At 41.9% G+C, this 16,512-nt stretch overlaps 1 protein-coding gene across 3 annotated transcripts in view; it reads left to right on the top strand.

Moving 5' to 3' along the window:
* pard3ba (par-3 family cell polarity regulator beta a) overlaps positions 1 to 14,013 on the top strand; it is a 98,699-nt gene extending 84,686 nt beyond the window's left edge. For 2 of the 3 annotated variants that reach the window (XM_019351929.2, XM_019351931.2), the window contains 5 exons: positions 2,778 to 2,939; positions 4,058 to 4,132; positions 10,321 to 10,453; positions 11,620 to 11,760; positions 13,915 to 14,013. In XM_019351929.2, the coding sequence (XP_019207474.1) occupies positions 2,778 to 2,939; positions 4,058 to 4,132; positions 10,321 to 10,453; positions 11,620 to 11,726 (477 nt within the window). In that variant the 3' untranslated portion in view covers positions 11,727 to 11,760; positions 13,915 to 14,013. The remainder of the gene's footprint in view (positions 1 to 2,777; positions 2,940 to 4,057; positions 4,133 to 10,320; positions 10,454 to 11,619; positions 11,761 to 13,914) is intronic. The other variant, XM_019351930.2, reaches the window with a different exon arrangement.
* The last annotated feature ends 2,499 nt before the right edge of the window (positions 14,014 to 16,512 follow it).

Raw genomic sequence — 16,512 nt, forward strand, 5'->3', positions numbered from 1 at the left:
GCAAAATGGTGAACCCAGCATATTTCATGCCACCTGTAAGGCACGGTGGTGGAGGGGTGATGATTTGGGCTTGTTTTGGGCACCTTGCAGTCATTAAACTCATAACAAAAATATTCTTGAAGTTGAATAGGAGGCCACCTGTCTGATAACTGAAGCTCAGTCATATAACAGGACAATGACCCCAAGCAGAAAAACCTACAGTGAAGCGGTCCAACTCAGAAGTGATTAAAGTGCTTTGGTGTGACCTTAAGAGAGCTGTGCATAAATAAATTCCCCCAGACCTCAGTGAATTGAACCAGCGCTGTAAAGGAGAGCAGGCCAAGATTCACAGTGATGTGAGAGACGGAGAAAACCATCACTTCAACTTATTGCTGCTAAAGGTAGTTCTGCAAGTCACTGAATCATGGAGTGCACTTAGTTTTTCACAGGACTGCTTAGAGTCCTGTGAAAAACTGTATTTTTACAGGACAGTAACTCCATGAAGAAGACCTGTATGTTGACATGTTTCTTTAAAAAACAAAACCCATCTCACCAGAATAAAAAAGGCATTTTAATTGTCATTTGAAGCAGTGAAATGAGCTAATGTTTCCCCTGTTCTAAGCAGAAGCAGCTCCTGGGGGATTTACAGGTTAGGAATCGATCTGCGATTTGATTTCCACAGCAACAACAACAAAAAGGCAGAAATCTAATTTTTTTTCTTTTTAATCTCAGACTTAAACTGTTCAGGCTTCTTTGATTGATCATTTTATTCAGTTTTTGTTTCTCCTAGGTACATAGAAGAAATGCCATGGAGATTGTTCTTATTGTCTTTCTTTTTGTTTCATCTAGTTGTATTTAGTCGCTCTATTTCCCCTGTTTTCTGATGTCTTTCTCTGTCGTTTCCTGTCATCTCCTCTCTCCCATTTCCTGTCATTCTCTGCTTCCAACCCCCACCCCTCTTGGTTTCCCTTAACCTTTGACACCCATTGACCCCAAGTGGCCTTGTCACATAAGCACTGAAGCAGTCTTATCTATATCACTCAGTGCTCACTTCAAGTTGTGAGTGCATCAGGAAAAAAAACATCCTATTTCAGCACTTTGGAGACTCCTCTGCTTGGCCTCAATCTGTGGCCGCCAGCAAATGTCACAAGTCTTTGCGCCTCTCGTCGCTGCCCCCAGATCTGTTCTGCACGACAAGGAGGCGCAAAGACGAGTGTGCCATTGTAGATAAATAGCTGTTCTGGGATCAGGCAGGCCAGACAGCAGCTCCCAAAAGTGCCCTCAGAAGTAGTTTTCAGACATCTGCCGATGCGGATAGCGCTCCGACAGAATGTCGTCGTAAGATCTGCGGCTGGCTGCGAAACTGGTCTCTGGGACAGAGTAGCGAGGCAGGAGAGACAGACAGCAGCGAGGAACGGAGGGAAGGAGCCTAATGAAAGAAGACAGCGGGTGAACGAGTGCAAGAAGGGAGGGAATCTGAGAAGGAAGAGATGAGCTGTATCGAACAAGAGAGCGACGCAAAGAGGCGGAATAAGAGGAGAAAAAGAAAATTGAAAAGTGTAGACACTCAGCAGGAACGCAGCGCGTAAGGGTAGATACTGTATGTGTGCGTGTGTCTCCTCCTCGACGTCGATTCGTGCTAATGCAAAGCAGCTAAGGGGCCTGATGAGAGTTTGCAGCGGCAGGCCGGTGCAGAGGAGGGAACCCGGGCGTCCCCTGAGCCTGACTGACACACAGCAGGCAGAGAAAAGGAGGAGATGAGAAAGAGACGTGGCGAGATCTAACCTATTTCCATTAAATAGTTTTAGGGTGGGAGGAGGGGTGTCAGGCCGGGGGCCTCAATTATATATATATATATATATATATATATATATATATATATATATATATATATAAAAAAGAAAGTTCTTTGACTTTACCCCTAATCCTGTCACACGATCATTTCAAAGAGTATGCTGAGAAAACAAATTAAATTTACATGTAGCGCGCTGCAGCTGCTTACATGGAGAATGAAGGAATTAATGGGGAATATCACAGACGTCTGCCGTATTTGGGATAAGCATCAATTTTTGATGACATCCTTGAATTTGATGCCAGGCCTTAAACTCTGTGTGCTTCTGGGTGTGCGCGTACGTGTGTGTGGTGTCATTTTTGAGGTCAGCCCAAATGGTGCCTTGTTAATGCGGTGGGGTCAAAGGGCAGCACTGACCATAATGGGATCTTCAGACTTTCTCACACACACTCCAGGAGTCTCTCCCTGTGTCATCTTGTATTTTCTTTCATTTATTGCCTTTTTGCATCACTCTCTTCATTTGATCCCCTCTCTCTCCTTCTCCCTCACTGGATCGTTCATTTCCCTCCCTCCCTCGCTCCCTCGCTCTCCCTCCAGGGCACTATTCTGTGTTGCCTCTCTACAAGAGGCTGCTATTTAAAACACTTAGAAGTGATTTAGTGCCCACGGAGGCTATTCCATTAGCTGCTCTATGTATTTATCATGGCTCTCTCGCTCTCAGTAGATTGCTAACTCTACAATTTTCTTGCCTACCCCCTTCTTCCATTTTCTTCTTTCCCACTCGGCCTCTCTCTCACACACCCACACACACTTTATACCTCTCCAAATTTCTCTTCCGTTCCTCTCTCCCTTACTTTTAAAACTTTATCAGTAGCCATTTTTTACACTCTGCTCACTTTGATCTCATTTTATTATTTTACTTAAATTGAGTAAATAAAGTGTGAAAGCAAAGGACACGTTCAGGTTTTCTCTTAAAGCGCACCTAACGGTCGTCTTCTCCCAACAGGATGGCCGTTTGTGTATAAACGATCAGATGATAGCGGTGAACGGCGAATCGCTGCTCGGGCGCTCCAACAACGCCGCCATGGAGGCCCTGAGGCGGTCCATGTCGTCGGAAGGAAACACCAGAGGCACCATCCAGGTGGTTGTTCTGCGAACGCCCAAGCAGGTACAGCAAGCTTCGTTTTTCTCATCCCGGAGCCAACCTCTGTGGCATCGTGGGATTTTATTTGAGAGCTGTATTTCAGAAAGCGAGGGCTTCATCGCCAACTAAGATGTTGCTATTAATAAAAAAAACTTAACTGATGGAAAGCAGTGATGTTTTCAGGCCATGGAAGTGCTCGGGCTTAATTTTGGAGGTCTTTGGAGTCTGAAGCCTTGGAAAGAGCAGAGAGGTTCACATCAGTGGCTTGGAAGGAGCCATGATGGCTCTATCTTGTTACAGTCCTGCAGAAATCAGAGTCTTTTTCAACTCTTTAATCCAGAAAATATCCAAGGCGATGAGTACGCCGTTTGTTCCAAAACTTTTGCATGTTTTTTCATGTTTCCTTACGAGCTAAATAAAAGTTTTAGATTCCCAGAGTCGGGCTGGATGAATTCGGGTACATTAGGGAATGCCTGCTGCATTATGAAATCCTCTCCACACCCTTATACGTTCAAAGATTATTCACATCATAAGCAGCTGCCACAGTTTTGACAGCAGAATCAATTAAATATATAATTCGCTTTAGGATGATTTTTTCTCCCATGTTGTCATCATTTGAAGCTTACACTTAAAAAAAAGTGCTGCTTATACAGTAAACAGTAAGTGGGTTGGCAATGTGAAATCAGGCTGAAGTACTAAATCTTTTTACAAAACCCAGTTAAATTGATTGTGGAGTGACACAGATGGTGTTCTTTCTTTCTTTTCTTTTTTTTTTCTGTGACAAACAAAACCTTTTCCAGTATTCAGCAAGCCCCTCAGCTCAGTCATCGTGGAGAAGTGCTTCTCATAAACACATTTGGATAGAAATAATGAAAATAAAGGCTCCCCGTGCGACTGTCATGCTGTGTGATTTGTTTGGCTGTTAAGACTGCATAAGCTACATTCTCGTGACAGTTTTTTTTCACGTAAAATAAAAAATCAGCCCAGAGAAAAGGTAGGTGATTTTTACAGCTTTAAGTTTAAGTTGACACCCAAACAAGAAGCAGCAGATAACAGTGTTGTTTATTTAGGAGGCCTTTGATAAGCTTTGTGCCGCTTCAGTCGCTATAAATGCGTCAAAATGACTTTCTTTTGCTTTGCAGATGGGGAATGCCAACTCCACTTCAAATATCTCCACCAACCATCAACCCAACATTCAAGCCAGCTCCAGCAATCAGGTACGAACGGGTGACGGCCGCCACCAATCGCAGCCATCTCCGCCTCGCCGCTCCTCGTCCTTTTTCCTCCCCTCGCTGAGGCGGCGGGCGACCGAGCCGCTGCCTCCGAGCCACAGGCAGCGTTACGCACAGAGGCCGGGGGAGACGCACACCAGATACACCTATGGATCTAGCCGAGCTCACGGGCGTAGCGGTCACACATTTGGGTTCAGACAAAGGGATAATGAGTGCAGCGATGATGACGGCGAGTATGCACAGCACCGCCAAACAGTGCGCAGCTCAAACAAGCCGACAGAGGGAAATCTAAACAGGGAGAGGTATGAATGCAGCCAAACGCTCACGGACGCGCACGCCCACAGCACGCTCAATAACGCATGCGGTCACAGTGTGGCAGACTTTCAGGGCAACACGCAGCGTCACGTGGACACACGCGGCCGCGAGGGCAGGCGCACGCGTAGCCGCACGCTGGATGATCTCCACGACCACGAGAGTAACAGTTACACCGAAAACATCCGAGCGATGGCAGAGCAGATGTACGGGGACTCGCCTACGCACAGCAAGATACCCACTCGCGGTCAGAGTAACAGAAACACGCACAGATCTGCGGACAGCTATGTGGACGCACACTCGCATAATTGCATTCACAATCAGTCTCTGACCAGACAATACTTTCAGCTCTGACTGATCTCATGCACGTGGTTAAAAAAATAATTCGATTTAACTGGAAATTAAGGAATTGAAATGAAACCAAAGCACTTTGGGAAAATATTCATTTTTATCTGTTATGAGCATTACTCGCCATCTTTGTGTGACTACAGTACAGTTTTTTTAGCGATCAGTGGTTTGGAAGCAGATTCATCTATCTGAGAGCTTTCCCTTTGCCAGCACTGCTAACTGCCACACCATTTTGTTCCCCTTTTAAAAAGTGACTCATAGCTCGATGCAGTACTAAATTCATCACTGCGTCTGACTCTCCTCTCTGTCACACTGGTTTTAATCACTAAACTTAGCTCTCTTTTTCTGTTTTTTTTAAACCCGCTAGCTTGTCTGTGTGAAGTTTCCCTTTTTTATTTTCCATGTTTTTAAGAGGATGTACTCTTGCTTTCCTGTCTCACCTGCGTGTTTCTCCTCTGTTTAAATAAAGCTAGTGTGAAGCCTCCTGCATGTCTGTTTTTCCTGTTGGGTTTTCAGCAGCTTTCTTCTTTTTGGCTCTGCTCTCTGTTTATTAAATTTATTGCTTCCCTCTTCCCCCTGTTTTGGCCTTGGTGTCTCTTTTCTGTCTGGGTTGAAGTCCTTCTTCCTTCATGCATAAACTAAGGTGTTTTCTCAGAATTGAGCAACTTAAAATTCCCAATATTAACATAAATTACACGACTCAACATTTAGTTTTATTATGTTTATTTATTTAAATATCAAATATTTTATTATAAATAAAATAAATATATTTAGAATAAATATTTTTAAGACATATTTTAATATACATTTTGTTTAAAGCTGTAACAATCTATATCATACAGCATATATATCATGTATATTATCAATTATTTAAGTGTTTTCCAATATGCGCTTCATAATTTGAACTTTTAGTTTCATTTTTAAAAAATAAATTGACAAATTTAATCCCAGGAGACACAAATCATGTCAAGAATTAAATCTGGTGTTAAAATAAATAAATAAATAAATACAAATCTGCCAAATCAACCATTCAGAAGTACACATACTATGTAATGATGTAAATATTTCCATTTGATTTTAATTCAGTCATGTTTTTTCTGTTTTTTTAAAATATACAGTATGGCATCGCCTACTGCGATAAACCAGCAGGTCATGTTCATAGTCACTAACAAGTCACTTAATTAAATATGCAACGAAAAGTAAGTTACAGTGCAACATTTTTTAATACCAAATGGTTTTCTGTGCAGAAGAGTTTAGAGGACGTGTTTGTTGAAGCAAACTAAAAGGTTCTTGAATCACACAGGATGCAAAAAGGTTATGTTCATCTTAAAAAGCAGCTCAAGTTCCTGGATCAAAAAAGCTGAACTTGACACAAATGGTTACTCCAAAAGCTTCAAAAGACATTTCACATCAGCTTGGTGAGAATGCGTGGCACAGAGGGAGACTTCATGGGTTGATTGCCATTGACCTGCACATTGTGGCATTTACATCTTGTCTATGCCTTGCTCCCAGTGTGCGTGTGTGCATCTTTGTTATCAATCCAAGCCTTTGGATAAAAGCTATCAAACACAGTTCAAAGTTCAGTATTTATCTGCATAGTCCTTCTCGTCTCACCGCTTAACAGCCAGTCTGGTCTTTTGATTAAACAAACGGCTCCTAAAACGAAACGCCCTGATCCCCGTCAGCATCCCCGCCTCTGTCTGGAGCTGGCTTTGCGTGAGCACTGGATTATAGGGCCTTAACTCCTAAACACGATAAACTGCCACATTTACCTTGTTACATCTAAGAATGGCTTTTTTGCTTTAAATACACCCAGATGTTGTGTTTCATTGTTTAGGTTTAAATAATGAATAACTGGACTTCACTGGGTTCTGATTTAGTCAAACTTGTAGTCAGATGTAATTGGATGTTGTAGGTATTCTCAGCATAGATATATAAGGTTTTAAATGTTTTTGACAGATGTAAGTAAACATACACAGAAGGAGATCTATAAAGCTAGTGATTTTTCTCTCTCGTGCAAGCATGAGTTTGACAATTGCAGTTTTTCTGATGTAACTTTGCATCATATTTGAGGAAGCATGTGACGACCTACCATAGGTATCTAACCATTTATAAGGCTAAGTAGACTGATAAACAGTGAAAAAGGGATCGTAATTGACGAAACGATAGACGTATAAATCATGTGGAACTGCTTCTGTTCCTCTGTTGCTCTCCATGCCTAGCCGATTGATAAGAGGGTTGGGTGGGTGACACGGTAGGCTGAGGCAGGGCTAAGCCTCTCTGAACCTTTTCTATGCAGCTGTAGGTTAAGACTGTCTGCAAAGACAGATCCCCCACACCCCTGTTTACTTATTGTTGTGGGATTAAGATATCTGACTGCCTGTCTGCCAGGCAGCTTCAAAAGCCTGAGGCAAACCGCAGGCCAAGGGATGGATGGATAGACGGACGGATGGATGGACGGGCAGATGGGCAGCAATGATGGGATTTATGTTAGTGACAGATGCTGAAAAACTGTCAGAACTTTGTGTGCACATTCATACGGCACCCATATACCAGCTCAGTGTGATTGACAGCTGTGATGTTGTGACATATTAAGATGTATGGTAGCTACTAATGATACCCCAGGGACTGCGTGACATTGTGAACGCACCCCACCCAACACTTTGATATCAGAAAGCTGCTGGAACACCTTTCATTATTGTACGCCGAGTCTTAAGCCTGTTTTTTTTTTTTTTTTTTTATTTCGCTTAAATACATGTGTGTCGGTGTCGGCTTTTGCTTGCTGTGTGTGTGTTTGACAGCTGTAGCGCTCATCTCTTTGACCAAAGCAGGCTTCTTTCATCCGCCAGCAGCACTGATTCCCATCACCGTTGCTAGTCCCTGTCTCCAGCTGCGGGGTGAGGGTCCTTTGTAGTTCTGGATGGCTGTTCGATAATGTGCCTGTCAGCACTTTCAGGATTATCTTAATTATTGTGTTTTCAGTGTACCCATGAACGGTATCACATGATTTTCCACTGCAGCTACTCTAATAAGGACTCCCAGAAGTGTATCTAAATGTGTATGTTTGCTAATTTTGTTAGTGAAGCTACCATCTTCTGTATCAAAGTTAGGAAGTACTTCAGCTGGAAAACATTAGCTGATGAGTGACCTGGTCACAGCGGAGTCTTCATCAGTGACATATTTCTTCTTCACTTTTGATCAACCAGAATTCTTTTTTTTTTTTTTACACTCCACTGCACATCTGATCCTCACAAGATTGTTTTAGTCTATTCACATTTCCTCCGAGCCGTGATCTAGTATTACCATCTGAGCTGAATTGTAATCCATTAGTTGCAAGAAGTGAGTGAACTGCAAGAAGATTATTGCAAATCCGTTCTTTTTGCTGTTGACTTGGACTTGACTGGAATTGCTCTTGGCTCAGGATAATTCACACTTGATTTTTCATTTGTAGGATTTCCTTCATAAAAATGATCCCAGGCGATGTTTCCTTGCTGTTTTAGTTTTGTGCAGTTTGAAGCCACTCTTTTTTTCCTATTGGTTTGTCATTGTGCTTGGAGACAGTAGCAAAACTTCAATGAAATCCCTGCTCCAATGGCAAACTGTCAAGAGATTGCATTCATGATAGATGTGTATATATAAACTAGATAGAAAAAGAGCAGTCATTCAGGGGAGTGTATTTTTCTTATTTAAACAGGAGTCAAAGAAAGAGTAACTGCAGTGTAATATTACAGGGTATCTTTTAGGGATCATTTAGGACATCAGAGTTTCCACATCTCTTAATGGTCACAGTATCCAATTCTTTGTGTGGATTTCGCATCAAGTTGAGAAGATTAGAAATTTAAATTGGACCAGCCGGTTTGGTCAAAAACTACGTGGCGTGAGTCACTGAGCAGCCGTGTTCTGAACAACCTGCAAATGTTCCACTGAGTGTTTGCTTAGATAAGTGAACAATTAATTGCAATAATCCAGATGTGATGAAAAATGCATGAATAACAATTTCAGTTCAGAGTGTAACTCGATATGGGTTAACATGGCAACATTTCATAACTGATTAAAAGCAAGAGCAAACCTGAGATATGAACTTCCAAAGTAAAAGTGGGTAAAGATAAAGGTAAAGGTAAAACATTTGGCAAATATGGCAAAGCGATCGAGAGTTTCCATTACCTTAGACATAAATCTGTCAGGGGCACAAACGAGGACTTCTGTTTTTTCTTTATTAAGTTGGAAAATAATGTTCCCCATCCTTTTAATAGAGTCAAAGCACCTCTGCAAGATCTGCAGCTTAGAAAATCCTTGAGACTTAATGGAAATATATAACTAAATGTGTAGCTATGATAACAAATGTCCTGAAAAGTTCTCAAAAAGTGCTGCAGATGGAGCAGATATAACAGAATCACTAAGCCTTGTGGCACACCATAGGTAAGAGAAGTGGAAAAGGACCTGTACTCATAAGCAGCCACAGAAAAGGGTTGTTCAGACAAATATGATGTAAAGCACTTAGGAGAAGACCCGAGACGCCGTACTGTCTTCACAAGACATACCGAGGTTGAGGGTGTTGAACTTTCAACCGTGGGGTGACCAGTTGGTCACAACAGCTGTTTGCAGTTGTTAAATAAATAAATAAATGGAAACGTAAAAAAAAACCCGAATAGGTTGCCATCCTATTTTTACTTTCATGTGAATGAACTGTCTGAACTCACCTGACAGACGCTGGCCATTTACACCTGTGCCTTTGAAGTGCGTTCAGACTTTTATTACTGCTGATGTCACTTCTGCTAGAAACTCAAAGCGCTCCACGTTTGTTGACAGTCTAGTATATTTGCTAGAGAAATCTAGTGCTAGATTTCTCTAGCAAATATATTGACTCTGTTTCGACTTGCAGAAGGATGCAGGACAAGCTAAGGACCGCACATCAAGCGCTGGTTACATATTTTCCTGGTACATACTCGTTGCACTTCGGTTCTTGTTAACGTTGACACCACAGAAGACTGGTGGTTACGTTCATATCAGGAAGTGGTTCGAGGGATCAGATCATTGTGCATTTTGCTGGTTGTTTGCACTTTTGTTTCACAACTGCCCCTTAGGATGTGCTCAAGCTGATCTGTCCTGGAGCCTGCTGTGCACCTTCCCCACATTGTGGTGACATTTAAGATTAAAGATCAACAATCTATTATTGTCCTTTTGACCGAACGAACCAGACTGCTTTACTGGTTGGACACCAGTAGACAAAAACATGTATGTCTTCAAGAGCATGTCTCCAGCATGCCAAAACACAAAAACAGTGTACATTTGAAAGCAGGATTCAGTTAACAGGCTATAAATTTGATGCATGTGTACTTTGGAATCTGGTGCTAGTATTATGTAGCAGTGATATCTAAAAAATGTGGTAAAAGTGAAACAAAAGAGACTCATTCATTACTGCATAATAAAAGAAACAGCGCGGCACATTTTCTTGCATCTGAAACCTGATAACCATTTTCAGACTTTCTCTTCTTCTCCTTCTTTGCTGACAGGATGTTCGAAGCCACGATTCATACCAGAGACCTTCAGGACCCACCAGAGCGCCGAACACAGAGTCCACCATGAATGGTGCGAGTCACACTCCAGCTACGCCGAACAACTACACACACAGCAAATCTGGAAGTGGTGAGCACACAACTGCACGCTGTTTGTCCATTTGAACTGTCAGATAGTCAACATTAGGCTTAGAGTGTTTGTGTGCTCCCCTTATCTGCAGTTGAGTATGTACACACAGCATGTTTGTTTGTGTGTGTGTGTATTCGCGTTAGCTTATTTACGTGTGTGTGTGTATTTGCCATCACTGCACAGCGTGACATCCAGCCAAGGCTCCTGATACCATAGTGTTTTTTAGGTCACTGTAGCAGCCACCCTGAGCATTTTATAGCACCGCATTACAAATTTGTCACATCTTTCCCCGGCTCTGTCTTTGGATCTCTCCTCACTCTCGCCCCTGCATATTTTTAGCAGGAGAAAGGGAAGTCATTAACTGTGTTTTTCTGAACGCGCTGCTTGCTTTTCATGTGCAAAAGATCTGACCTTGGAATCATTACGCTGATGAAAAAGCTCCTGAGTGGGCCAGATTTGCATACGGGGTATTGTGCGGCATGCGTGCTGTTGTGTTAAAGAAAAGGGGAAAAAAAGGACTAACAAACTGTTTTAAATTCATTCTTTATCTCTTTCTCCCTCGTCTCCCACTCCCTCACCCCCATGGGAAGCCCGGGATGTTTTCACTGTCGGCCCTCCGTCACAGCAGAACAGTAGTGGAGTTTTACGACGAGGATGGATTTCAACACAAAAGAGTTTACAGTGCGATAAACTCTTGGGGGTTTACAGTTTATGGAAATGCGGCAGGAAGTGTTTTAAATAAGTTACAAACGATTGTTGTGTCTGTATTTTAGTTTGCATCTATTTTTGACGTAAAGCTGAGCTCTTCATCGTCAGCATCGATCCTCAATTGAAGGACGCACTATTTTTCATCGCGTCTGTAATTAAATATGTGAGCAGCACCTTGTCACCACTGATTGATAATATTTAGAAGTATACAGCTTCTAAAATTAGATCTCGGGATTGTGTGCTGCCGCTCATCGTTTATTAAGCTTTTGCGGCGTTCAGGATTGATGCTGGAGTTAATTCAGGCAGGGTTATTTTTGATATTGTCGCCAGCAAAAATCAAAGCGACTCTCTTTCGCTTGGAGAAAAGCTTTGATTCATCCTGATAAACAAAATCTGTATTGTTGTTGTTGTTGTTTTGTTTTTTTTTAAATTTACTTTTTTTTTTTGTTTCTGCTCAGCTCCATCTCCTGCTGCGATCGCCAATGACAGCTATGGTCACTACGGCAACAACGACGAGCAGCAAGACTTCCCCCCGCCGCCCTCCCTGGCACCGTGGAGGAAATGAACAGAGAGTTTCTGCTAAACCCATCATCCAACAGGTACCCCACCCCATTAAAACACACACACTGCATAGAATACTTCATAATCAACCCTCTATTAAACTCCACACATAGGCTTACAGAGTTATTATATTCTAATGGCACTCTTAATATGGCCCTCTGTGTTATGAGATAAAGTAGAGCTATTACATTAAATATGACATTGTGAAAATGCATTATTTAGACTATACTGTCTAATTGCAGTAGCCTATTTGCATCACGCAAAACCAATTATATGCTGATAGCATAATGGGATAAATTCTGTAGGAGTTCATGGGCTCAGAAAGAGCTGTGATATTTCTGTTAGTATCCTGCTGTACAGTCGGCTGACACACTGAGAACAGAAACACAGGAAATTTATGTGAAACGCCAATTTCCTACCTGCTTCATTAGGATTACCTGCTAAGGAGATGTTCTGTCAGCAGGCTGTCAGGGCCTTTGAAAAACAAAAAAGGGATCCCCCCCTCCATGCTTTTCTGTATTCGGTGGATGTAGACATAAGTTTTGATTCGACGCTCTAGACAAAGCACTCGATTGCATAAGTAGACCGCCCCTTTGTTTTGGGGCAGTGTTGAGCCTCAAATCAAATATTGATTTTTGTGTTTTGGATTAAAAGAGGTGGTCTGATCATCATATAAAAATTCCATCCGACTAAACTAAAATGAAAACCTAATGTAAGGTCGTCCAGTAGGATTGCCCCTCTCTGTAAACAGCGATCTAGAAAGCCCTACCCAGATTGCTACAGGACTTTAGCATAGCATCAGGAAGATATATGAAGCTAGACAAAGCAATGAAAGCATGGTAATGGTAATTTAAGACTTGAGTTACTCAGAGTAGATGTCCTGCAAAAATCACACCGAGGTGAAGAAGAACACACACATAACAGTAAAGTACCTGCAAAAATATACCCAACCTCCTAAAATCTTATATTATGTAAACAATATAAGAATGACACTTAATAAAAGTCACAATTCTCCAAAGATATTTTGTAGCATGCCTGGATGCTTCAGTTTTCACCATTCTTTGGACAAATGTGACAAAAAATGTTCCTGCACACTAAAAACACTAAAACGTCATGCCTGCTTGGAAGCATGGATGGTGAAGGGAGCATCATGATTTGTGGGAAGAAGAATAAGAGCAGGCCTGCACTCTGTGGCCTGCAGTTTAGCTGTGTTCTGGTGACAAACGAGAATCCAACCCAGGGAACGGATGTAAATGAAGAAAATGTCACATTTTGGAGTTACCAAGTCTGAACCCAAATAAGATGTGGCAGGAACCGAGCAGTGATTACTCAATAACAGTTTACTTATTATTAAAACTGTGTTTTTCTATAATGGTCATATAATAATTTGGGCATAGTTGTGCATTTGTTAGCACTGGCACATCTAAAGCTCAAATCTAAAGCTGGCTGGCTAGCTGGGGCCTTTCTGTAATGATGATAATAATAATAATAACTTTATATGTAGAGCACTTTTCAAAACACAGAGATCCAAAGTGTTATGAATAAATACCCCATAAATACCGTAAATATCCATTATGACATGCTCATGTACCCCCATTGTTATATATCACAATGCTATCACTGTGTAAATTCTGTAACTTGGCTGCCCCTCCCTCAGCTTCCTTCTGCATGGGCAGAAAAGGGAGTTTTTCCTTCCCACTGTCACCAAGTGTTTGGTGATAGGAGGTCATCTGATTGTTGGTGTTTTCTCTCACTCACAATGTAAAGCGCCTTGAGGCAACTGTTGTGTTTAGGCGCTATGTAAATAGAACTGAATATAATGCACATATAAGCGTGGGAACTCTGTGAATCATCACTCTCAGTGCTGCTTCATCATATGAAAGGTCAAATAAATCGAACAAATCTGTCAATCCAAGTAAATCTGGTCAGCGTGATTGTGATTCGTTGGCTCTAAAAGGTTACAGTGCATGTTTACGTTATCCCACTGAAGTGTCTGGCATCAATATAGTAGTTTCGCTTTAAGTTGAATGGAGACGGTGCGTGCTGGTGTTTTATTGAATCATGCCATCTGGACTGCAGGAAATTGAATCGTCTGTTTGAGTTTGTGATGCTCAAATTTTGTTTACTATGACTCGTTGTCTTTGTGCAAGCTCGAACTTGACTCGATTAATCGATTGATTGTTGTTTTGCAGTGAGATTCAGAAGGTGTCTCGCGCCGCTCAAGCTTTCTACGCAGAAAACGCTAAGGACAACGTACCTCGCAACAGAGCGTCCAAGAGCATGGACATGGGTAAGCTTTACTCCCTCACCTCCTCATCAGTGAGAAAATCTCTCGTGTTTGTACATTTTCTGAGGCAAAAACGCTGCACGAACCACATTGTTGTCCCAACCATCACAAACAGCCCAAAATCCTCTTCTAATCATGGACTCAGCCTGGAAACAGACACACGCACAATCTCGGCAGCGGTCACACGCGTCTTATCAGTGCATTTCTTTGTTGTGATATGTAGCCCTCTGCTATTATCCTCCGCCTAAGGGGATTTGACCCCGTGAACTTATAAACCCCAGGGGCTTTCCAGCAAGCTCCATGAACACAGCTTCTGGTGTGTGCGTGTCTTTCCGTGCGTCCTTTGTATTTGTGTGTGAACGAAAGGGCCGAGGTTTCCAATCTCATAGCTTGCTGTGTGTGGAAGGCGAGAACGCAGAGGCTGATTTCCTCATATTAACCCGAGTTGACCCCTCATTCTCTCCCCTCTCTTTTCCTCCATCTCTTTTTTTTGATATTTTTCTTTACTTTTCTTGTTGTGCTTGCATCTTCTTGGATAAGATCATCTTGTTTTTTTTCCCTTCCATTCCCTTCATCTTTGTTTATCTCCTTTTTCTTTTCAACACTTTGTTTCCTTACTGCGAGGCGATGAGTTCATTGCTCTCGCTCTGCTCGGTGCCTCTCTCCTTTCTTCTCTGCCTCTCTCTGATTTCCAATCCCGGTTCATTAGGTTCAGTGGATTGGCTTTCTTCCTGCAGCACACGCCTCTGCCACCCAAGCTGATTGGCTTTCATTACGGACAAGGGTGGTCTGCACACACGGCCGCGCGCACTCAGACACACACGCATACACATGCACACTCTGCTCTATCCCACTGAGGACCCACTCCAATACCCACCTCTATCTGTCTCCGCTCTCTGGCTTCTATCTCCATCTCTGGCCATCCTCCATTTCAATCTGTTTTTTTTTTTCTTTTTCTGTGTTATCATTCCACGTCTATTCATCCCTTCCCTCTCCAAAGTGCTCAGGGCTGAAATAAGGTAGTTAGCAGAGCTTTGTGTGTCTCTGAGTGTGCGGCAGACCTCAGATGCCGGCCCTGTCTGTACGATTTGTTGTTAAAGAGACATTTTTTCACCCCAGGAGATTTTCCCACATGTCAGTCTGTATAGTCACGCGTACCTGAGCTTCAGCAGCACCTTAGAGCAGGTTAGCTTTTATTAAACACCACTTGACAGAAAGAGGTGAGCTGCTTTTATTGACCCTTGATGCCTTAGCAAATACTCTGTTGACTCAGAGCTTTCACTCACACACAGAAATCTTCAGCCTGCAAATGCTGAGATGAATTGTGGGATCGCTGACTCTATAGCTGCGCCAACTTTGAATTTTCTGACAAGCGGTGTGGGTTTGTTCCAGTGGATCACAGAATCATGAATCAGTCTTTTTCTACTGTTCCACAAATGCCTAAAAATGCCAGAAAGAATGATTTTTGCTTTCAGCTATAAAAGGTAAAATATGTTTTTTTTGTTTTTTTGAGGTAAATCTGACAGTAAGTCTCTTCCAGTCAGTTTTTTTTTCTCCCACTAATGCCTTTATCAGCCTGAAAAGCTATAGTCTGCTTTGGAAAGTAGTCTGTATGGATTGGCTTTAAGATGCTTAAAGTGCATGGAAACATCAGACCTCTTAGGACTACACCGTCTACACCGCCCTTTGCAGTCTAAGTGATATCATGTGCAATGACTCTGTAAAATGTTTAAAGAAGTGTGAGTGATTTAATCAAAAGTTATCTTTCGTTAAGAGTAATTTTCCAGACAACACCTGGGCATTGTGGGAGTATCCTGCTGAGTATCTAACCCTTTAAACCGCCCATAGCAGAAACACCACGTCGCCTACATCGTCTTATTGATTATGAGCACTAGCAAAAGTTGGACCTTTATCCTTAATCAATTGGTCTTTTTTTTAAAGAGCTGGCAGTGACACAGAAATTAAAGCAATTAAATAATTAGCAGGGTTGGTTTTTAATGGAAGACCATGTGCATAAATGAGAAAAGGTTCAAATCAAACAAGGCACACAGAATTTTTAACTATCAGAGGCAAAAACCAAAATGAAGCTCATGCAGGAGAGCCTTTAACCCGCATTCGTCCCAATTCACAGCAAAGGTTGACTCCTCTACTTGTAAAACCAAGTCAGATTATATAGAAGTCTATGTGGAGATTACCCCAACTTTCATTAATGGTCTCAGGAGATGCTTTCCTGATGTGTTAATAGTCTTAATTGCTGTTTTCAACTCTGATTTAATACAGCATGGTGGTGTTTTTGTAAATTCTGAACTAATTTAGAGACATAAATAGGAAATAAATAGAGATGCACTGGCATCCTTAGAACTGGCAGCATATACAAATAAAAAAACCCACTTTTTGTAAAATGCTGTTTTATTTTTATAATAAAATTTTAAACCTTGCAATTGTCCTCAAGCTACAGTACGTCTTTCCTTCCTTAAACAACTAAGACGTGCTGTGCAGCTGG

This window comes from Oreochromis niloticus, linkage group LG23, assembly GCF_001858045.2.
Source record: "Oreochromis niloticus isolate F11D_XX linkage group LG23, O_niloticus_UMD_NMBU, whole genome shotgun sequence".
In the NCBI taxonomy this organism is placed as follows: domain Eukaryota; kingdom Metazoa; phylum Chordata; class Actinopteri; order Cichliformes; family Cichlidae; genus Oreochromis; species Oreochromis niloticus.